At 36.3% G+C, this 24,083-nt stretch overlaps 4 protein-coding genes across 7 annotated transcripts in view; all 4 read left to right on the top strand.

Moving 5' to 3' along the window:
* Positions 1 to 2,013, top strand: part of LOC105166683 (actin-interacting protein 1-2) — a 9,644-nt gene extending 7,631 nt beyond the window's left edge. The window contains exon 6 of the mRNA XM_011086130.2: positions 1,227 to 2,013. Within this exon, the coding sequence (XP_011084432.1) occupies positions 1,227 to 1,484 (258 nt within the window). The 3' untranslated portion in view covers positions 1,485 to 2,013. The remainder of the gene's footprint in view (positions 1 to 1,226) is intronic.
* Positions 6,159 to 9,925, top strand: LOC105166691 (beta-glucosidase 44-like). Its single transcript, XM_011086142.2, has 11 exons — positions 6,159 to 6,554; positions 6,987 to 7,045; positions 7,684 to 7,759; positions 7,841 to 7,912; positions 7,990 to 8,077; positions 8,168 to 8,420; positions 8,510 to 8,625; positions 8,748 to 8,965; positions 9,058 to 9,089; positions 9,208 to 9,310; positions 9,402 to 9,925. Exons 1-11 carry the CDS (start codon positions 6,341 to 6,343, stop codon positions 9,677 to 9,679), a joined length of 1,509 nt encoding a protein of 502 aa, XP_011084444.1. The 5' UTR covers positions 6,159 to 6,340; the 3' UTR covers positions 9,680 to 9,925.
* On the top strand, positions 11,625 to 22,344 carry LOC105166700 (myb-related protein B). Of its 4 annotated transcripts, none has more exons than XM_020696822.1 (14): positions 11,625 to 12,113; positions 12,584 to 13,095; positions 13,462 to 13,661; positions 15,453 to 15,620; positions 16,859 to 17,173; positions 17,977 to 18,135; positions 18,240 to 18,389; positions 18,489 to 18,692; positions 18,763 to 18,807; positions 18,913 to 19,077; positions 19,152 to 20,220; positions 20,728 to 20,917; positions 21,166 to 21,298; positions 21,752 to 22,344. In XM_020696822.1, the coding sequence occupies exons 1-11, from the start codon at positions 11,747 to 11,749 to the stop codon at positions 20,215 to 20,217; spliced, it is 3,351 nt and encodes a 1,116-aa protein (XP_020552481.1). In that variant the 5' UTR covers positions 11,625 to 11,746; the 3' UTR covers positions 20,218 to 20,220; positions 20,728 to 20,917; positions 21,166 to 21,298; positions 21,752 to 22,344. The 4 variants fall into 4 exon arrangements, with proteins under 4 accessions (XP_020552481.1, XP_011084456.1, XP_020552485.1 ...); XM_020696828.1 differs by lacking the exon at positions 20,728 to 20,917 and having other exon boundaries at positions 12,023 to 12,113; positions 12,584 to 12,630; positions 12,722 to 13,095; XM_011086154.2 differs by lacking the exon at positions 20,728 to 20,917.
* LOC105166709 (guanine nucleotide-binding protein subunit beta-like protein) overlaps positions 23,025 to 24,083 on the top strand; it is a 2,494-nt gene continuing 1,435 nt past the window's right edge. Inside the window, 2 exon segments of the mRNA XM_011086165.2 lie at positions 23,025 to 23,596; positions 23,900 to 24,081. Coding sequence (XP_011084467.1) covers positions 23,127 to 23,596; positions 23,900 to 24,081 — 652 coding nt within the window. The 5' untranslated portion in view covers positions 23,025 to 23,126.

The following is a 24,083-nucleotide window of genomic DNA, read 5'->3' on the forward strand; positions in this document are numbered from 1 at the left end:
GGGCACACAACGGGCAGAATTTTTGCTCTTAGGCTGAGCTTGCCTTACTGCCTAGGTTATACAGGAATGGATTAGGTTAAGAGGCCTAACACATTTTTCCTCTTTTTCCTAATCATAGCTTGAGTCTTCGGGACTGTAGGTTTCCTGAACTAATTAAGGCCAATAATTGGGATCAGTCTTAGTTGAAGCCAGTAAAATGGGCACTAATATCCTAAATAATTTTGGAAAAAAGTTTTTTGTCTTCTCCCTCGAATGGGCTAATTCAGTGTCAATGTCTGACCTTTCAGTTCATTGTTAAGTCTGTAGTAGCATTACAACTCGTGAATTAATCAGAGAAACTAATTTGCAGTCTTAATAAACCTATGAATCATGGTTGATGTCTAGCAGATACAAACAAGACTAACATATATTTTATCTAGTTTCCTTATTCTGGTGCAAGTGAATCTCCCTTGTTCATAAACTTGTCGTGGTAACAGCTACTTGTATGGAGCTGGGTTCACTTCGTGGCTCAACGAACTGCAATAGGCCTTAGATGCTTCTGAACACTTTTTGTGAAAAATAATTATTTGTGACATATATTTTAGGACTAAGATATTGGGGGTGAAAAGGAATAGCATAAGTTGCAGTAGCAAGATTGATGTTTCTTATTCACTTGAGTTGTCTGCCTTTTCCTCGTTAGTCTTGCAACAAATACCTTCTGAACACCTGGCTTCATGCTATGCCAGTTGCATTTCGTGTTTACTGTTTCCTTATTTACTAATGTTCTACTTTTGGATAATGAAATTGATATGTTAAGCTAATCTTCAAATATAATTTAACCATTGAATCCTGTATGGTCTTCCACTATCCTAGACTCTCATTAAAGAACAAAACAAGCTATATTCAGAAAGCCATCCATCATATGAGAAGCACATTTTATGGAAAAAGAGAAGTAATAGTAATAAAAACTGTGGAAAATCAGAGTTGCATTAACAACAAGATGAATTCAGTATTAGTAAATTGTTTATCCTATTGAAAGTCAAATATCTGCCCATTAAATTCTGAAGTTCTTTTATTGCATCCTTGTTTCCATTGTTATCGTCTCCACGTACTTTTGCATTTTCCCATGTTGGCTTGAGTGATCCTTGGTGTTTCTGTCTATTATCTCACCTTTTCTTCATCTATACTGTTGTTGTTCTTGTTGCATATAATCTATCTATATTCACTTTAGCGTGCATATTTTGTAGGTAAAGCTTAAAAATATGCTATTTCATACTGCTCGGATAAACTGCTTAGCTTGGTCTCCTAACAGCAGCATGGTTGCCACTGGATCACTCGACACATGTGTTATCGTGTATGAAGTAGAAAAGCCAGCAGCAAGTCGCATGACTATCAAGGGAGCTCACTTGGGTGGAGTTTACGGATTGGCTTTTATTGATGACGACAGTGTGGTTAGTTCTGGCGAGGATGCTTGCATCCGTTTGTGGAAGGTAACACCGCAGTAAGGTCTAAACTTTGTTCCTTATTTCTGATTAATGGTTTCATGTGAAACTGGAACAAACACGACTGGTATGCACGAATGAGGAATATTAGTTTCGCGAAAACTGGAGATGCCTCTTTCTGTTGTTTCAGTATAAAGGCACGTTCAACTCAATTTCAGAATTATAATGACTTGCTATTCATAGCAAGGGTTTGAATGTTTCCCTTTCTGATTCCATTGACAACGATTATGACGGCCTGCTCGATACTACCATTGTGAATGGTACATGTGAAGAGATGGTTTCAGGATTGGGCGTCTTGCACTTGCTCGAAGATCAGAAATTAGTATAGCACTTTTTACCCTTTTTATTTTGCCTTTCCAGCAGTTCTATTTATTCTTTTGGTTCTTTTTGGAAGGACTGCAGTTCTTTCTTGGCCTTGCATTTGTTGTTTTTCAACTGTTTTGAGTGTTTTGTTTCAGCTTTGTACTACCTACAGCGGAGCTTATGTTGCCTGGAATTTTTGTAGAATGAGTTAATGAATACTTTGTTAGTATTTTTTTTTTTTTTTTGATTGATTTTCAGACATTACAATCATTATATGTAAGTGTAGGCATGAGGTCCAGATGGCTGCAATTCATGGATCCCAAGAATGATAGTATGTCCGTCGTGACCACATTGAAAACAAGTCATACATGGATAATGACTCTTGTTTTATGTGGTGCAACTTGACAACTTGGTGCACAAATCTCGTGGGTTTCAGAGTTTGTACTCAAAACACTTGGGCAATTTGCACCATATTAATAAGTATCCTGCACCCACATTCGCATCCGCATCTCCTTCCTTCCTTCCTTCATTAGGTATAACTAAAATAACCAAAACAATAAACTACGTACAAACAGCTACACAAATACCTTCATACATACAACTAAAATTGAAAATTTCTATCAAATAAAGAATCCTGAGACTTCAACCTTGTCGTCGAGACATACACTTTATTGGCAATTTAATCAATATTTAGCAACCCAAGAAATTGAGGTTCTGATTGCGTTGAGAAGTATTAGGGTTATGGGCCTTCACCTTCACGTGTAGACCTCTTTGTCAAAGGATGGACCAAACGGTCCAAACCCCAACAACTTCAATGGACCTACTTCATAATTGCAAGACAACTGACTCACCCTATTAATTGTTTCACAAACCACTTGCACTGCCACTGTAAAATCAAACCAAAATAAATATTGAGGATATTTATATTTATATTTTCTCATCTATAAATTATTTTTTGTATAATTATTGAAATCAGCCATGACAGTAAAAGAGTATGGATAGTTTGTATAATGTGTTGATGTTTTTGGGAAAGTATGTATAATTTTTCAAAAAGTAATAATGTTTCGTGTAAACGATATTGATGTTTCTGATGAGTGCTTACACATATTTTAAAAAATACGTGTAGTTTGTATAAATAAATCATAAATCAAAAAATAGATGTTGATCATTATTTCTAAATATTATCACATACTATTTCGTAAATATGTGTCAAAGGTAGAGATAAATGACATTAATGAGGCATCCTACATTGGTATATACGAAACATTATATAGGTTATACCTTATTAATTATGTCCGATTTTATCCATACGTTAAAGATTCGTATGTACATATTATATTTATCTAACGTATGATCAAACGGTCTAATTTAAACATCTTATTATTAGACATAATTGATTATATTGCACTTAATATATTGGAATTATAGATCTACAATTATCTCAGTATGTCATACCAAAAGGAATAATACAAGATTAGAAGTCAAGTTCTGTTTTTATCCCTTCAAGCCTAATAATATAATAAAATTAACCTTAATTAATGCTAATCTTATAACTCTAACTGAACAAAGATACATTTTTATCCAGACAACACCATATAACTAAGTAAACAACCTATCATCAATTTCGGGCTCTTTATTGTTCTAAATTTAATTTCGATTTATCGTATTACCCAATTATCCTATATACAAAGACTCGATTACTTTGTGATATTTGTTATTCGAGTAACATGATTAAAAAAAAAAGTCATATTTTATATTTGAACTATTTGAATTGACTTATTCAAAAGAAATAGTGATTGTATCGGACTTGAGAATAAAAATCGACTCCCAATAATACAACATAAACACGTTATAAAATTATATTACACAACTTATCCAACTTAATAATAATAAAAAATAAACGAGCTTCAAAATAGTTTGCAGTTCACACGACTACCTGTGCCGCAGCCGCCGCGCATGCACGGACAAGAACCGGAGTCGGTGTAGATAAAATCAGTTAGAATGAGGCACCACATTTCCCCATTCCACTACACAGTTTCCGATATACGATGAAGAAAGACAACCTCATCATAACTGCTTATACATGTCACCCTTTCCATATTTACACCATCAATTATCATAATCTAGGAGGCGCAATGTGACACTGAACCTATGTAGTTAGTTCATGCGATCCTACTTCTTGGTACTAGTTCAGTTTCGATACCCCAAATTTCGATTTCATTGATTTTGGTCTCTAAATTTTTCTAAAAAGATTAATGTTAGTCATCTCCGTTGGTCATCTTAAAGGCATTATAAAATTATGTCATTACTAATATGGGATAATTTTAATTTTAATCCCCTAAGTTAGTCATTAGATTAGCTTTGGTATCCCATATCCCTTTTTTGGCGGTGTGCTCTCTCTGTTATTTTAGACGATCAATTAACGAATATGAACGACTTTGACTATTCTTAAAAATTTAATGATCAAAACTGATGAAATCGAAATGATGATATACCAAACATGAGAAAGTGACTATAGCTTTAGTTCGGACCAAAATCGAAATTATCCCTAAAAATAAAGCTCGAGTAGTGAAGCAAAGATACGTTATTGGAGGGGTCTAACATATATGTACTGCCAAAATGGTATGAAATAGATGTAAGCAACTATATATAGAGAGGTGGGAGGTACTTTATGTGGGAAGAACTCTCCAATTCCCAAAAATACCTAACTAGAAGAAGAAGTATTACAATAGGATTTTATTAACGACTGGGAAAATTTTTATCCCTAAGAAAAAGGTAGAACCATAAATACTATCCCAAATAGTGGAGGGTGCTTGATAATATTCCATTCCTTGAAAGCCAGTGAATACTAGAGCCAGTAAAACGGTAGCTACTAAAGCGTAAACTGCTCGTTTTTCCTTCCCCGCGAGTATAGCATGATGAGCCCAAGTTACGGCAGCTCCGGATGAAGGGGGAATAAGGGTATTAAGAAAAGGGATTTCCCAAGGATCTAAAACCCCAATCCCTTTTGGGGGCCAAATAACTCCGATCTCCCAGATTAGGATTGATTAAATTTGAACTAATTACATGTTAAGTGTAATACACTTACTGTTTGATTGATATACAATTGAAGAAAAATAATCAATCACATTACAAATATATCACACTTATTGTATAATTGATTTGATTATACTAAATTTAATTTAATTAAGAATTTTTCATAAGCAATTTATTCTTCACATTTCTCTTTGGCATACGCATTACATTAAATAGAATTAAAATTAACATAAAATTGTTAAAAATATATATTATAAAAATATTAGTAAATTAATAAAGTATTATAGATCTAATTTCACACATAAATCCTTCTTAAATTTATTTTTCTAGGAGTATTGTAATATTTATAAGTTTTTAAAATAAAAATACATAATTTTATTTCTAAATAGTAATAATTAATTTGAACTATTATTTTGTGTTCAATATAGTTTAATAAATTGTATTATCTATACTCTTAATTAAACACAAGAGGGCTTTTGACGTGTAATAAAAATATTACATGAGATTTTATTATTATTATTATTATAAGAAAAAGAAGATATTTTGGGGTAGAAGACATTCCCTTTCCTCTAAAACGAGTATCCCCCGCCCCATTTTCAGGTTCATTTTAATATTATATATATACTTATATAAAGTATATTTATACATGTATGAAAAAATGTATAATATAGACTGACCTACAACCCAAATCTTTTGATTGGGGGCCTCATCATCCTTCAATCAAGACAATCTTTTTGATGATCAAGTAAGTACAAGATTTATGGATATCCAACTACAGAATTCAGACTTTAATTGAAGGACATCCAACTTCAACTTTTTCATTTTAATTGTTTTTAATGCATACCTAATTTGATATGGAAAGTGCACATGTCACCTCCTCTCAAATTAATGGTTTTTCTTTTTTTTTTTTTGGATTAATATTTATTATTATATCATTGAATACATTTAAATTTAAATACAAGTTCAAGTGTAATAGTAATTAGTACAAGACTTTAATTTTCTACCGAGTCCCCATACAATAAAGTGAACACTATATTAGCCTATACTAATTTTCTTATATAAATTTATACATCAAAAAGTAAACGGAGCCTTATAATTTTTTTACTTACCTAACACATTCTGCACGTCACATCAATCATCAGCCTTATAATTTTATATCGCATCAAAATATTTCATCCAAACCAATATTTTTTTTTAATTGAACGGAGATCACATCCAAATGGCTGATTCTCATTCTTGTGTTTGAGAATTTAATAATAATATGATCTAAAAAAACAAAAATAAAAAAGATCATAGCCTTATTCATTCAAGATAACACAAGACAACATCTCCATTTGCCTTGACTTTGAATACATGCTAAGGTACAAGCCTCTAAAGCAATATATCCCAAGGGTTGTATGCACCCGAGTTGCACCCAAAACCAATCACCATAACTCGCAATCATTTCCGTGGCTATAAATAGACAGAGCCTTTCTCGTACTACAATTCACACCAGACCATACCATAATTCACTCACGAAGATGAGCAAATCTCCACTCCTCTTCTTTCTTCTTTGCATTTTATGCTCAGCACAATGCGATGAGGCGGAGAGCGTCGACCTTGGAGGGCTGAGCAGACGCAGCTTTCCCAAGGATTTCGTGTTCGGGACGGCGGCGTCCGCCTATCAGGTGGAGGGCATGGCCAGTAAGGGCGGCCGGGGCCCCAGCATTTGGGATACTTTCATCAAGCAACCTGGTAACTAATTCTACTTCTTGTGTGTTTTGTGTCTCTAAATGGTTTTCTTTCATCTCAACTTTGTTGTTTAAATGTATAACAATAAAAAATTTTAGTTCAAATTCAATTAGAAGTCAAAACAATTACGATAAATTAAATTATACTTTATTTATGATTTATGTTCTAAAATATTTTTGGATTAAATGCAACCGACAGCCCCTGAAGAAATACCAATATGCAAAAATTTTCTAAAAGTGGAAATTCCATTATTTTTGCTCATATTAAACTTGTGGACATAATTAGTCATAGCAGGACTGGAATAATATTATCATCAATCTTTGACTATATATTTAATTAATTTATATATAGAAGCTTAATTACGAAATAAAGTGTGTGTGAGAGAGAGAGAGTATTGATTTTTGTTGACTTTGTCTGACGTTGGGACTGAAACAGGACGTGAGCCGAACAATGCCTCTGGGGAAGTGTCAGTGGACCAGTACCATAAATATAAAGTGAGTTTGTTTTCTAGTACACTGTCCCAACAAAAACTCTAATCAAAACCGACGTCGTCCTCTTTGATAAATTAGACCCAACGCAGTGTATTGTTTACTTGTGACGTCTCTATTGGAACTCATTATTCTTGAAATATCTCAACACATTTCAGTTTATCTTATTATGTATTTCGTAATTTTTATTTCATATGTTGAAACTGAGGCATTTTATCTTCATAAATGAGTCAAGCCGAGTCAGCCTTGATGAGCCAGCTTGATTGGGGTGACTCGAGCTAGAAATTTTCAAGCTTGAGCTCCTTCGTGCGAGCTGAGGATTGTCCTCTGTAAAATTAAAAATATACTTTATGAGATTCTAGTTGTAATTATAAATATATCTATCTATTTAATATCGAAATTTTACGAATGTTTGTGATTCAATCTAATCTCAGTGGGTGTCGATGTAATTTACCATAGTTTTACTTTAATGGGAATACTATAATACTAATATTACTAGTAATATATATAAAAATGAAAATATTTTTTACAGTATTAGATAGATGAGCTCGAGTTCAAAATTTATTACGTTCTTGATGAACATGTAAATTAAGAAAATTAATCAATATGTTCGTCGACACGACGTACATGTATCGTGTACACAGGAGGACATTGATCTTATGGCGAAGCTGAACTTTGATGCGTACAGATTCTCAATTTCATGGCCTAGAATATTTCCAAGTAATTTCATACTCATATTTCGAAATATTTCCATGTAAATATCCCCCTTGCATCATTATTTGAAAAATGAATAAATTGCAGATGGAACTGGAAAGGTGAATAAGAAGGGAGTTGCCTATTATAATAGGTTGATCAACTACATGCTCAAAAAAGGTAAAAGTTCAAAGAATTCTTGTTTTCTTGAGTAGAACATATTGGGAACATTGAACATTCATCTCACATTTCTGCAGGTATAACACCTTATCCTAATCTCAATCACTATGATCTTCCTCAAGCTCTTCAGGATCGGTACAACGGGTGGCTGGGCCGTCAAGTGGTGTAAGTATCATAGGACGGAAGGCGATGGATGTTTAATGTGTGTGTCTACCTAAGACTATAGTGTGATCATTGGAGTTGAAATCGGTGCAGGGAAGATTTTGCAGATTATGCGGAGTTCTGTTTCAAGACGTTTGGTGACAGAGTGAAGAACTGGCAGACGTTTAATGAGCCGAGGGTGGTGGCTGCCCTTGGATACGACAACGGATTCTTTGCTCCCGGGAGGTGTTCTAAAGCGTTTGGAAATTGCACGGAGGGGAACTCTGCGACTGAGCCTTATATCGTTGCTCATAATCTGATTTTATGCCATGCGGCTGCTGTGCAGAGATATCGTGAGAAATATCAGGTAAAAACACATGCCGTTCGCTGTATTTATTATGTGTATGTTATCTCGTTGAAGTTCGTCGTTAATTTGTAATAAAATTGGATTTGCAGGAAAAGCAGAAGGGGAGGATTGGCATTCTGTTGGATTTTGTTTGGTATGAGCCTCTTACAAGATCCAAAGCTGACAACTATGCTGCTCAAAGGGCAAGAGACTTTCATATTGGATGGTAAAAATAGATTTGCAAGTTCCCTTGTTGCAGATTAAATTATGGTTAATTGCATTTCACCCCCAGTAAAAAATTCGACCCCTGAACTTTTGAAAAAAGAAGCTCGCCACCTTCTGATATAGGTTTATGCATCCTCTGGTGTATGGAGAGTATCCAAAAACGATGCAGAACATCGTCGGGAAAAGGCTGCCAAAGTTCACGAAAGAAGAGGTCAAGATGGTGAAGGGATCCTTCGACTTTGTGGGCATAAATCAGTACACTGCATACTATATGTATGACGCTAAACAAACCAACTCAAAGGACTTAGGCTACCAACAAGATTGGCAGTGTGGATTTGCTTGTGAGAAACTTGTTCAACTTGATCTACCCATAATTCATGCATCTGTATTCATGTCAGCAGTATCTAACCTTTCTTACGTAAAATTTTGGCAGATGATCGTCATGGAGTACCAATCGGGCCAAGGGTGGGTGCATTTGAAACGACATGATATGATCAGAATAACACGAAAATGTTTCTGCAACGAGTACGTTAAGCTCTCTTGGTGCCGGTCAAATGATACTGATGTTTTTCATGTGGTGCAGGCACACTCCTACTGGCTTTACATTGTGCCATGGGGTCTATACAAAGCTGTCAACTACATCAAAGAACGCTATGGAAATCCCACCATGATTTTGGCTGAGAATGGTAATATTTGTTGAATATTTGGTTTAACATAACTACTTACTATTAACGTCTAAAACACGGACTCAGTTTAACATGACGTGCAATTCGCTAGGTATGGATCAACCCGGCAACCTCACAATCCCCAAGGTTTTGCACGACACGGTAAGGATCAACTACTACAAGAGCTACTTGGTAGAGCTAAAGAAGGCAATCAAAGATGGAGCAAACGTGGTAGGCTATTTTCAATGGACTTTTGTCGACAACTTTGAGTGGAGGTTAGGGTACACGTCCAGGTTTGGCATTGTCTACGTCGATTTCAAAACCCTCAAGAGGTACCCCAAGATGTCGGCTTACTGGTTCAAGCGGCTGCAACAGAGAGACAAGCATTAAGTAGCAATGTCCGACTACCTTTTTAATGTTTCGTTTCAGTTCACTGGTTGAATAGATAGAATTATGATCCATTAGGGAATCAAATAAGATTTAGATGTAGAAGAAGAAGTCAATGTGTTTTTACTCCTTTTGTACCTGGATGATTCAGTTTTAAGTGGTCTAGCAAGCTTTGTTTCTTGCATGGGGTTGCTGTTATAAATTTTGAAGGGAATGAAAACGGAGAATTGTGCACTATGTTGAAATGGATTTATGAGCAGTCGGATGCGTATGTATGTAATGATATTATAAAATGAAATGATGACTTTGTGATGCATACAATCCAATAGAAACATTCGAACTAAGATGCGTACGAGGAGTCTTCAGCAATAATCAAGTGCTCTTTAAGGTAGCAGTGATATATAATACATATTTATATCTAAATTAGGTTTGGTCAAATCAATCACATAGCATTAAATGTAATATACCTGTCGTCTGATTGGTTATTTTTCATAAATTGTAAATCAATCGCACAATAAGTTTATTACAGCGGAAAATTATTTTTCTTCTTCTTTTTATCATTTATTTCCTTTTTGCCACAACTTTTGGGCTTCCCATTGGGTCGTTTTATCACCTGAGGCCCATTTAATTTTAGTTTCCAATAACTAAAGCCCAATAAAATTGTGGTCTGGGTCCATATATTGCTTGCTATATCTTCCTCCCCACAAATTTTCAAACTTCAATATATTGTTTCTTCATTTATTTATCATCAAATAAAAAATAATCCTCAAATATGTTAAAATCTGTGTGTGTTTTAATTAAAATATTATCATACTCAACATTGTATTGTAAGAGTATCTGCAACAATTTCTTCTCTATTGTGTTGAACCTTCTCATTTTTTCAAAAATTAAACCATTTGATTCAAATTAAATATAATATAAAGTATAAACTATTGATGTACTAATCAAATTCAACTTATATTCAGATTAATATTAAATTATTATTAAATAAGAATGTAAATGTTATTCTATAAGGGGAAGATTATATCAATATTATTTGAGATTTGATATAATTATAAATGTATTTCTGTTAGATAAAAGATTATATCTACCCTACTCGAGATTTGTCCCGCCTTACATTTAACTTCATTGATAGGGTTTCGGTGAATTTATCACTTGTTACTCCCAAAATATCCCTAATAAAAAAGTTTGACCATGATTTGATCAACTTTTCAGATGAAAATGTCATTTGGACCAAATTGTAATGTTTAAAAATATTAAGGGAGTGAAATGTTATGATCTTGCATATCTTGTACTTAAATATATTTATGTGCTAAACTAGCCATTTTTGTCTATTAAATATTGTGGAGATTAGCTTATATATTAGGATGAATTACATCTACACCTTCTAAGATTTGATATAATTACAAATACATCATTGTTATATAGAAAATTATATTTAGTCTCCTTAAAGTTTGTAAAATATTACAATATTTAATGGACAAAAACAACTAGTTTAGCAGAAAAATAAAATATTATATTTAAGTACAAAACACATGATATCATACTATTTAACCCTCTCAATATTTTAAACCATTACAATTTGGTCCAAAGGGCATTTTTGTCTGAAAAGTTGGTCAACTCATAGTCAAATTTTTCATCAGAGGTATTTTGAAAATAGTATGTGATAAATTCATTGGAATCCTATCGGTGGAGTTAAATATAATATGGAACAAACTTCAAAGAGGGTAAATATAATTTTTGATCTATTAGGGATGTATCTGAAATTATGTTAAACTTCTAGGTGCATTGATGTAATTTACCCTTTTATAAATTATTAAATTTTAAAAAAAGTTGTATGTGGGGGTGTTTTTGGCATTATCCTAAAAAAGAAAGGAGGGTATTTATGTGATTTAACCCTATGATTTTGGTATATTAGGTGATTTGTATTATGATTTTGGTTGTTTGCAGTACAGATTCTTGCCGCCAATCTTCTCTCTTCAACTTTACGTTTAATTTCCGTTCTCATCTCTCTATTAATAAACCCTAACCCCTCCACATTCTGAAAGGCCCTCCGCCGAGAATCTCGAAATGCCTCCGTTAAACGAAGAATTCTCCGATACCGATTCCGACGACGGGTTCAGCGAAGATATGGAAGCGTTGAAGAGGGCTTGCCAATTAACCGAGGAAAATCATATCGACCACCAGCTTGCCGCCACTGAAGTTGCTGGTGTAAGTGCGTCGGAGGAGGCGGAGTCGGATGAAGAGGGAGAGGATGACCTTCAATTGGTGCGGAGTATTCAGAAACGGTTCGCGGTTTCTATGGATATGGAGGAGGAGCCTCTGACGATGAAGCCTTTGTGTACGTTGCCGCCTGACTGGTCTGATAACGATGATTGTGAGGATGATTATGAGACCCTCCGAGCTATTCAGCGGCGTTTTGCCGCTTACAATGACGGTAAATACTGTCCTCTCTCCCCATTTATTGAATCGCGTTGATCTGTTATTTTCATTTAAATCTGTTTTTGTAGTATGAAATTGGCGTTGGATTTTGAATAACGTTATATTGTTTGGATTTTATAGCTACAAGGGTCCTGCTAATAAACGTAAGCTTTCACTTTGATTTATCTGAAGGTAGAAAGTCTTGAATGTCCCAAACTCTGGATTTGAGGGGTGATTATGATTTGGGAAAAGTTGTGCCCATGCTTGCACACTTCGTATATTTAAAAATTATTATTTCTCTCCACTCTTTATATTTCAAGGGTGATTGCAATTTGCAAATTTCTGCCTAGGCTTGCACATCCATAATTTTTTTTGTCTTCGGAAAAACATATTATTTCTCTCTCTTCGTTGTGATGTTGTGGCTTACTTGAGACTGTATGAGGATGTAAATTGATTGTAGCATCTTCATTTTGTGTAATCGGGTAGGCGGCTTGAAAGACAACTTGGAGGACTTTGTGCATAGACCTGTGCAGGTGGGTGCTACTATCATAGATTCGGAAAAGGAAACTTCTGATAGCTTTCCTGAGAGAACTAATGCTCGAGAAGGGTTTCTCAATTGTGTAGATAAAAATGAACCTACTGGCCAGAAATCAGAAGCATGTGATGATGCTGGAAGACTGCATTCTGATTTATTAGAATGGAATGGGCCAGGAATTGATGATGTGGTTGGATTGCCACTCAAAAGCTCTCACTTCCCAAAGTCTGCTGTGGCATTTGTTGATGCTATCAAGAAGAACAGATCTTGCCAGAAACTGATAAGAAATAAGATGATGCAAATGGAAGCCAGGATTGAAGAACTCAAAAAGCTGATGGAACTTGTCAAAATCCTCAGAGACTTTCAGGTAGCTTGCAAAAAGAGGACTGGAAGAGCTCTGTCACAAAAAAAGGATGCTCGCGTACAGTTAATATCAGTGCCAAAACTAAGGGCAAACACGAAGGTTATCTATCCCATTATTGTCGTTACTTCTCTTTGTTTTAACTTCAGTTTGTGTTTTTAATCTTCCGATTCCGTGGTATTATTCTTTTTTTGTACATTTTTCTTTTCTCTTTACGGATGGGAATGGGGGCTCCAGTGGACAGGTGATTGTGGCTTCGGTTTGGAGTAATAGTTTGTCTTGGCAAGAATGAAGATAGTTGCTAATTTTGCTGGTTAGCTTATGCTGTCAGGAAGTGGATAATGGCTAATATCCGAGTTTACCATAAGTTGGCTGATACTCAAATTTAATGTTGCTAGAAATTGATGTTATTACTAGTAACTTTAATTTATATATTTTGATGCTCAAACACAATTGTGACTCCTGCAGCTCAATGACCAGAAGATCCCTGCTGTATCTAAGGGCCCTCCGGAGAATTTACAGGTTGCACATTACAAGGAGGCATTGGCAACATTTGCTGTCTCTGTTAGTCGAGTGAAGTGGTCAAAGGAAGAGAGTGAAAATCTTGTGAAGGGTGTCAGACAACAGTTTCAGGGAATGTTGCTTCAGCGATCTGTTGATCTACTCAGGTACAATTCTCTTGGAGCTTATTTGATTTTACATTTGGAAGACATGGGGACATTTGTTTATGTGGCATGCATTCACTAGTTGTTTAATTTTTTGGGCCTTTTTCATTCCATTATTTGAGGCACTAATACATGAAGCGGTAGTTAATTTGTTCTTATGATGGTTTTCTTTTAAAGCATGGGTTGTAAGGACAACTTCCTTGGAAAAGGTTATTCGATCTCAAAAGGTCGGGTGAGCTCTTAAAGATTATATGACACAGAATGTTGCAAGTATTTTTAACACAGTGTTACAGCATCTTGAGTTATCTAAACGAAAAAAAGGCACTTCACTTTTAATCAAAATGATTTAATAATAGTTTAGGACGTAACTTATTGTAATATTTTTGCTTCCTTTGATGTATAAGTCTTAAGTTTCAGATTTTCTTACCCAAAAAAATGGTCATACATGAAAAATTGAATTTGTTTATTGGCGAAAAAAGCTGTCTATGTAGTTATTCTCAATGCAGTTCAGCCTGGCATTTTATAATTTTCAGTGATTGAAAGTTTTTTCTCTGATTGACCTCACTCACTCTGCAGTCTACATGAACACGATAGGGGTGTTATTCAGTAAATGGGGTTGAACTGAATGAAATTTTGATGCACGAAAATATGCTAGGAGTGTTCATTTGCTAACCAATTATATGCCATTTGACAACCAATTATCAGACGAGTTCATTGGTTTGCTTTCGCCAATTGGTAGTCACATCTTAAAAAAAAAAAGAACTTTGTAAAGGTAATCCAGCAATAACCGGAACAATAGTTGAGATACATACAGACATACACACACTCACATCCCGTCTAGAACTTGTTAATGAATTTCTGCTTGCAGCAGGTTTACCATCTTTTGAACACCAGTAACAGGCAGAGACATTGCGCTATTTGTTTCTTGTCTATATTTTCTCCTCTTCATCTTTAGGAAATTGATTCAGAGTCTTCAACACTAACTGTATACTTATATCTCACTACTTATAACTCACTGTAATAGCCCCATGTCTATTGGAATAGGAATTTATTTGTTTTGCCTGTCAATGAAACTGAAATGAGTTCTCCGTCCGTAGTTATCAAATTGCATAACAACACAAAGTAACAATCTAGAATAACAAATGTACAGTATATGCACTATTATGACAATAAGATCAATCATTTTGAACAATTAGTACTAAGTTTAGTGGCAAGTGTGTGGAGTATTTACAAATTAAGGTCATCATAGTTCATGAAGCTTTTTGACAGATAATATCATAATATAAAACTAGGTTTAGCTGTACCATGATGATTAGATGCCTTTTTTGGCAGTTTAATGGGGTACAACGTCAACACGTGTAGCTGGGGATCACTGTTTAACTTAATAAAATAGGAATCTGTGGGAAATATATTGTGGAACCAAATGCATGTAAGTGCTTATCATAATGTAAGTGAGATTGCTGAAATCAAGTATTCTTTGCCATAAAAGAGCATGCCGAAATTATTAATGGCTAAGAGTGTCAAAGTTGGACTGCTCAACATCTATTGCATTTTACCATGAGGGGAAACATGCAAGGAAATTTTGAACATCTTTAAACTATTCTGATACGAAGAGGATAGAAATATTTTTAAACTGTTATGGAGTATGAGATTGGTAAAACAATAATATACTTTCTACCCTTCCCATTTTAGCTGCCTCCAGGCTTCTTATTAATGTTTGCTAAATAAAGAGTTGCACTTGATTTTCTGAACATATTGAGTCCAATCTTATTTCAATATGTCGTTTGTTTGCAGCGAGGCAGATGGATCCTACGATTCTAGTAATGTTGATAGCATCATGTTATCAATTAAAGATATTGACATAACACCTGACAAAATAAGACAATTCTTGCCTAAAGTCAATTGGGAGCAGCTGGCAGCTATGTATCTTCCTGGTCGTTCTGGTGCAGAATGTCAAGCAAGGTAAGTTGGGACATTTTCTAAAATGCTTTACCTGCAAATCTTGCATTTAAAGCTAGAAATGGTTGAAAGGAAACACATGCAGATACGGTATTAGTTGGTCAACGCTGGAGGTGGGAGCCACATTAGGTTCTACTGGGTTTGGTGAATTGGGATGGCACCCTGGATGGGTAGTATAAAATGATACCAGACCATGACCCAAGAAGTAGGGGTAATGGAGTATCCAGTGTTGGTAACCAACTAATGGATCCCTGCATGATTGTTGCCCGATCAGTTTCAGGTTCTTATCTATAAAAAAAGCTGAAGTATTTCACCTTTTTATTAATAAATGCGCAATACCGTATCGTAAATTATATTAAAAATTGAAACAGGAATAAATTAACATGTTTTAAAGTTATTATAAGGTCAAATTAAAAATCATGTCAAATATCTTGCAAAACTCCAAATTTTTTGAGACTTATATTTGCACCATATAAATTCCTTGCTCTTAATTCAACAGTATTAAATATGTTCTTATTTTATATAGGTTATAGTGATGAAATATATATTTTTGCAAGAACCCTAGCTTCGACTACTTTGTGTATATGATAATAGAACTATCATCAACCCGGGTGGGAAGAACTCAAAAGCAACAAAGATCCCTATATATGACATCATGTAATTTTGCTATCCTAGCATGTTTTTTTATTTCTTCTAACTTTTTTTTTTTAATGGTAATTAGGTGCCTGATTGGTATCGAAAATTCAATCCAATTAAATATTAGCAGCTTCATTGTTATTTGAAATTTTGAACCCAAATTTTGACCTGACATCCTCTCCAAACTCACCCAGAACTGATGGGGTTTGACTGGGACTTGAATGTTGATGCTATAAAAGAATTAATACAAAAATTTTGGGGTGGTGTCATGAATTATCTTTGGAAATGAATATTGTATTGTTATTTATATATTTTTAATTGATTTGTTATAATGTTTGTTTGCTAGCATCCATGTCTAGTGATATTGGTGGTACTGTAATAGTACATCAGACTATTTACACCAATCAGCCATGCAACGATAAAAGAAACTTGAAATCACAAGAGGACCAATCTTGCATGATTCTTATTGGGTCTCGAACTGGAAACACAGAATTAGTTAAACTTACATAACATAGCTGTGTCATAATTGCCTAGGGAGCTCCAGACTATCTGATAACTGAAACATGTGCGTTTATCTTTCATTTGTGACATTCTCTTGCTTGCAGGTTTCTAAACTTTGAAGACCCATTAATCAATCATAATCCATGGACTGCAATGGAGGACAAGAATCTTTTGCACATTGTACAGCAGAAGGGACTAAGTAACTGGATAGATATTGCTGCATCACTGAGAACAAATAGGACCCCTTGTCAGTGCCTAGCACGCTATCAAAGGAGCCTTAATGCTTCAATACTCAAGAGAGAGTGGACCAAGGATGAAGATAACCAACTTCGGTCTGCTGTAGAAATTTTTGGTGAGAGTAATTGGCAACTTGTTGCTTCTGTGATGGAAGGAAGAACAGGTACCCAGTGCTCTAATAGGTCAGTTATCATGTTCAACAAGAACTTTGACTTTAAAGGTTCTGTGGCTAAGTAGCAAGCCCATTGTGATTTAAAGCGTAAATACATATTCTTTTGTCTGCCAAAGAAAGCCAGACACTTTGAGGCATATATTTTTATGACTCTTCTGCATAGAGAAAAAGTTGAAATATCAGTTGTGCCAGCTTTAAAGCTTCATATTCCAGCGTGGTTTGTTTGTAACCTCACTCAGGTGTCTTCTATTGCTCGCATTAGTGCTTGACCCTAGCTCTTCGATTTGTGGTTGTTGCATAAGCAAACTTTTTAACCTGTTTGCTTTCACGAAAAATATTAAACCCCTAACCAACCCCACACTGTTATAAATAGAAGACTGTGCAGGCTTATAGTAATACTTATCAGCTCTAGAGTTCTTGTCTTGACGGAGTTCCTTCTGTTGTCCTGATTGATGCTTTTAAAACCTATGTTGGACAACTTACAATAAAAAACCAACATTCAAATAACTGATGTTTTCCTGGCTTGTTGTCCAGTAATACTGGTGTGGAATAATTAGGATTCATGTTGGAAAAATTGATTGGCACTTCTGGACCAATTTGAATTTTCAGCTCACTGTTTAGCTAGAAACATAGGATTCTTTCCTACTTTATATAATTGTGATTAAATACTTTAAGTATAAATCCTATGTTTTGCATTCAACTTTTAGAATAGTAATTAATTAATTTGTTTTGCAAAATCATCCAAGACTTGGTCTTAGTTTTTAGTTTCAAATAGTCTATTAAGTTATATTCAACTTCACATGGAGAATGCAGATGGTTGAAGACGCTTCATCCAGCCAGACAAAGGGTTGGAAAATGGACTTCAGAGGAAGACAAGCGCTTGAAAGTTGCTGTAACCCTTTTTGGCCCAAGGACATGGAAAAAAGTAGCTAGGTGTGTGCCTGGTCGGACACAGGTGCAGTGCAGAGAAAGGTATTTCTTGATGAATACATGTAAAATTGAGCTTTTGTGTGATAATCTGTTTTATATTTCAAAAAGCTTAGTTTAATACAATCATGGGCATTGGGTGGTGCCAGATGGGTCAATTGCTTAGATCCTCTGCTGAATATGTCCAAATGGACTGAAGAAGAAGATTCAAAGTTGGAAGCAGCCATTGCAGAGCATGGATATTGCTGGTCCAAGGTTGCTGCATGTATTCCTCATCGTACTGATAATCAGTGTTGGAGGTTTGAATCTCTTATGGCTGAAGTGTATTTACAAATTTTCTTTCTTTTTTTTTATCTTCTCTCTTCTGATTCTTAATGTTATATATTCATAATTATCAGGAGATGGAAGGTTTTGTTTCCAAACGAAGTTCCTCTACATGAAGCAGCTAGAAAGATACAAAAGGCTGCATTGATATCAAACTTTGTTGATAGGGAGTCTGAAAAACCTGCCCTTGGACCTAGTGATTTTGTATTGCCAGAACCACATCGTCTTACTGGATCTGAAAATGTTGATCCTGCTAGGAGAAAAAAGAGAAGATCAAGGTATGGTGTTTCTTCGTGACCTTTGTTCTATCCTTGTACATATTGATATCGTTTCCTGATCCACATGCAGGTGGAGGAAGGCAGATGAACTTGCTGAAAAAGATGCTCCTTGTGGGTAAGGCCTTGTCTGTTAGTGTCCCTTGCTTCCCTTTCTTGGCAAAAATGTTATCATGTGTTGTTTCCTTTCACATGGATGTCATTTTTTCTTTTCCTACTGTAGTGATATTTGTTCAGAACAATCTCCAAGGTTAACAAATGGCAGTGAGGTGGACCATGCGCAAGGTAGATCTACGCGTACGAAAGGAAGGGGTACCAATTCACGTTCAGTGAAGAAAGTTGCTGGTTCTTCATCATACAGTGATTTATCATCTTGTCCACATACTGAGTATGTTTCAGTATCCTAGATGTCTTGAGGTTATATTCACAACATGGACTGACTTAGTATGTTTTCATTTGCAGCGTAAAACCAGAATCTGTAGATGGTGCCCATGCCGAGCATGCAATTTGCCAAGGAGAGAGGGCAACTGAACCAGTCTCAGAGCAATGCGGACATTCTAATCCAACAGAAGAATGTTTGCAACCAACTCCCAGATGTTCAAATTTGCCAAGGATAACTGTGGCTGCTGAGCTTGGTGGACATGATGCCACCCAAAGTATGAAGGTCTCTAAGCTGCATCCAAGGAGGAGACATGGTAAAACAGTTGGGGGAGTGCCAGAAACTCTGGCTAAACAAGTTGGGGATGCGACCATCCCAAAGACGAATAAGAAAATGGTAAAGGAGAAGAAGAAACAAAATGATGCAACAGATGATCATGCATCATCTTTCCCTGACTCAGCATCACTGATGGACATTAGGAAAGAGATGGAGGCTGTTGGCAGAATTAAAGCTAGGAAAAGTAAGAGGACAGAAGGAGGTGACTGTGTATCTTTGGATGTTGATCCGAGTGTTGATTTAGCTCCTGCGCACTTGCAAACCAATACGGATGTTCATGGGGATGGAAGTTTAGAAGTTCTAGGATATAAATCATCTTCATGCCAGGTGGAAGTTATCCCTGATCAGGATGTCAGGAGCAACACTGCCAGTGCAGTATCAGGGAATTTGCACGATTCTGCCATATATTCTGAAAGGACTGGTGAGCTGCAGCATAAGGAAAATGCCATAATGGTATCAGAAATGGAAGTGGATAACGACACACTTGGTTCATTCCTTGTTAAATCAGGAGCTGATGGAACAAAATTTTCTTCAGCAAAGGTTGATAAGTTGCTGAGAAAGGTGAAGAAGACGTCTCAGGTACACAGCAATTCTAGAGCTGCCAATATCTCTGTCTCTAATCAGCTTAAAAGACAACGACTGAAAAATGGGACTGAGACATCAGTAGAAGCTGGATCTAGAAACAAGGATGAAGCTCGCCCAAATCAGGTGTTAGAAGCCGAGGCTGGGGATGACACAACACTTGCAAATTTCTACAACAGAGTAAAGAAGAGAAGAACTGATGCTCCCCAGATGCAGCAGCCATCCTGTTAGAAGGTATGAGATTTGCTTCCTAGAAAGAAATAGATCAAATTACCAATTTAGTGAATCTATTTGATGACTCCCAACTAATATATGGTCTTTGTGGCAATGCTTGCTCCTTTTCCTTGTTATGGGCTACCGCTCTGGTATGCAAATTGCATCTAAAAACAAGTCGGTCTACCTCATCGAAACTTCCACTGGTGGATATGAACTATAATTATTAGTATATGTATTAACAATAAATTGAGGTTGGTGGATGGGATGTCTCTGTTTACTGAGGTTTTAGCTGAAATAGTGATCGGGGGTAAGGGAGAAGAAATGGAAAAAGAAAGGGTGGTAGTACCTGTGTTCCTCTCTTTTTAATTTACTAGGTGATGAAAGAGGTCAGAAGTGATATAAATTTAAATAAAAGGTTCTTGCAGAACAACACATGTAAAGGGGGTTCAAATATTAATTTACCTTTTTATCAACCACAGTGAACAAAGATTCTCAACTATTAAGCTCTCGTCTTTGCTGTCTCAGGGGGGTCCCAAAGCTCAAGAAATCCGAAGTTGAGGCTTGTGAAAGTTTTAGTAATGTGATTGATTCCTTATCGTTTTGTACTTTATATAAGGGTACATTGTCCAGTGGATTTGAGATAGTGGTTGCATCCACTGCAGTGGCATCTTCAAAAGACTGATCAAGTAATCTGGAAGCCCAGTTCAGGAAGAAGGTTACCTCTGATGTGATTACTTTGAGAATCCCTTGGTTTTAGTAATATGGAAGTTCTAATAGTTGGGAACAATTAGAAATTTGCATTGTCTATAGTGAGTTCAACTTAACGAATCAAACTTGTGTGCTTATGGGAAACATGAAATCATATATATGACGATAAATTTTGTTTGGGTCGATTTAATATAGTGATGTTGCAGGTTCTTTTTGTTTCTTGGGATTAACTTGGTGTTATCTGGATATTTTCAGATTGACACACTATCAAAAGTGAATCAGAAGAATTTCATCAGTCTACTTGGTTATCACAAGGAAGAGGAACCTTTGACTATGATGATGTTTTTTGAGTATGTGCTCGATGGAATTCTCTGTGAGCATCTATACAGTAAGTGTTTAAATTCTCTAAATCAATATCTAAAGTAGTTTTTCTCTCTTCATATTTTTCCACTGTTCAACTTGTCCTTTTTGCTAGTTGATAGAACTCCTGAGGTTGTTGCAGATGCTTCTACTTATGCTGTTTTCTTTGAACTGTGACTTACCACTGCATTTCCTGTTGGGAATATTTAATCACAATTAGCTTGATTGGCAATCGTACTTCCATTTTACCTTGCAAGAATATTTCAATTTTTACACTGAAAATTTGTTTTTCCATTCCCCAATCACCAAGTGGCTTTGCTTTAAGTTGTTTGAGTTATTATGGTCCTGTGCTCTCTAAATATCTCATGGACAACGCAGTAAGAGAAGCAATGGTAGTCATATACTGTCTCATACACACACACCAGCTGACACCGGCTAGCCCAGAGAAACTTGACTAACTCAACCATTTATCTGACTGAAGATACGCTGCCAAAGTATCCAACTTTGTCTTCCGGGACGAGGGGGCTGCAGCTGAGAGACAATCAAGTCCCCAAAGAAATGTTTGTAACATTGGTGTCATGCTATGTGAGAGGATAAACGGTAAGCACCCATATTCAGCCGGTAGTGATTCATCTGAAGACTGGGCATCTGATTATCTTAGGGCAGGAAAACCTCTCAGACAAATATGATCGATCCGTCTCTCAGAACAAATCAAGAACATCAACCTAAACAGATTGCTACTGTGATCAAGTCGTGTGTTGATCCTGATTCAAGACAAAGGCCGATACAGGAGAAGTTTGTGCCCTTTGAGAGACATAACAGGGGTAGGATCCTCGCGGAACAATTTTGACCTCTTTGGCGGGCAGAACTTGCAATTCTTTCAACTGAGGCTAAATGAATGGGTTTGAAAATGTGATAATGAAATCTTTCTTTCTAACTTGCGTTTCTTGTATTTGGAGGTAGATAAAAAACAGTATGGATTTTGCCTTCATATTGCATTTTTAAATTTCAAATTTTGAGTTTGATTTTTTGATTTTATCATATGAACCTGTTTGATGTTATCTATTTCTTATTCAACAGTATATTATTATTTTATATCTTAATTGTTCATGTTGCATTTGTTATTATTATACTTTATGCTATTATGTAATAAGTAACTGCCATAAAAGTAAAAGTAATAATATGCATACAGGGTTGTATAATATTAAAAAAATCCAATAATATCTTTCACTCAATAATTGAATTTTGGTAACCGATTTCAATTTAAAATATTTAGTGCTTTTATTTGGCAAATATCTATTTTTATTCTTACAGTTATATACTCTTTTTTTAACTTTAATTTATTTTTGGAAATGTATTTATCTTATTTATTTATTTATCATTGTTTTATTTCAATTTCAACACAATTAATTAGCCAACAAAATGCTGTAAGCGTTCATGACCATGATGGACAGATTTAAGAGACGATCAAGTGATTCAATTATAATATTTTAATTATAAATTCAAATATCGCGTAAGAATTGGAGAATCAACTTTAATTTCTCCTGTCAAAAAACCAAAGAGTTGTGAATATTTGAGAATTTTTAAAGAAAACTTAAAATAACACGTGTCATTTATGCATTGTCTTGCGCTCCCCTGCAAAGTGCAATTTAGCACAAAGACGCTCCGACCCGTTTTTCTGACCCACCCATGACCCATTCCCAACCACCCACTCCTCCAAAACCCTAAACTCCCCATCCTATATATAATCCCCTTATCAAGAATTAGGGCTTCCCATTTCCACCTCTTCCGCCTCTTCTCTCCTCAAAAACCCTTCAGACTCCGCCACCCACCCGCACTACATTCAGTAATCCGCCATGGCTCAAGAGCAACTAGTCCTCCGCGGCACCTTGCGTGCCCACACCGACTGGGTCACCGCCATCGCCACCCCCATTGACAACTCCGACATGATTGTCACCTCCTCCCGCGACAAATCCATCATCTTGTGGGCGCTCACCAAGGAGGACAAGACCTACGGTGTCGCCCGCCGCCGCTTGAATGGCCACTCCCATTTCGTTCAGGATGTTGTCCTCTCTTCCGACGGCCAGTTTGCTCTGTCCGGCTCCTGGGACGGGGAGCTCCGCCTCTGGGACTTACAGACCGGCGTTACAGCCCGCCGCTTCGTAGGCCACACTAAAGATGTCCTCTCCGTGGCTTTCTCCGTTGACAACCGTCAGATCGTGTCGGCGTCGCGAGACAAGACGATTAAGCTCTGGAACACTCTTGGAGAGTGTAAATACACTATTCAAGATCAAGACGCGCATTCTGATTGGGTGTCTTGCGTGAGGTTCTGCCGCTTGAATGGCCACTCCCATTTCGTTCAGGATGTTGTCCTCTCTTCCGACGGCCAGTTTGCTCTGTCCGGCTCCTGGGACGGGGAGCTCCGCCTCTGGGACTTACAGACCGGCGTTACAGCCCGCCGCTTCGTAGGCCACACTAAAGATGTCCTCTCCGTGGCTTTCTCCGTTGACAACCGTCAGATCGTGTCGGCGTCGCGAGACAAGACGATTAAGCTCTGGAACACTCTTGGAGAGTGTAAATACACTATTCAAGATCAAGACGCGCATTCTGATTGGGTGTCTTGCGTGAGGTTCTCGCCGAATACGCTGCAGCCTACCATTGTTTCAGGGTCATGGGATAGGACTGTGAAGATCTGGAACTTGACCAATTGTAAGTTGCGGTCCACATTGGCCGGCCATTCCGGGTACGTGAACACGGTGGCGGTGTCGCCTGATGGTTCGTTGTGCGCTAGTGGTGGGAAAGATGGGGTGATT

Source organism: Sesamum indicum, linkage group LG1, assembly GCF_000512975.1.
Source record: "Sesamum indicum cultivar Zhongzhi No. 13 linkage group LG1, S_indicum_v1.0, whole genome shotgun sequence".
Lineage (NCBI taxonomy): Eukaryota > Viridiplantae > Streptophyta > Magnoliopsida > Lamiales > Pedaliaceae > Sesamum > Sesamum indicum.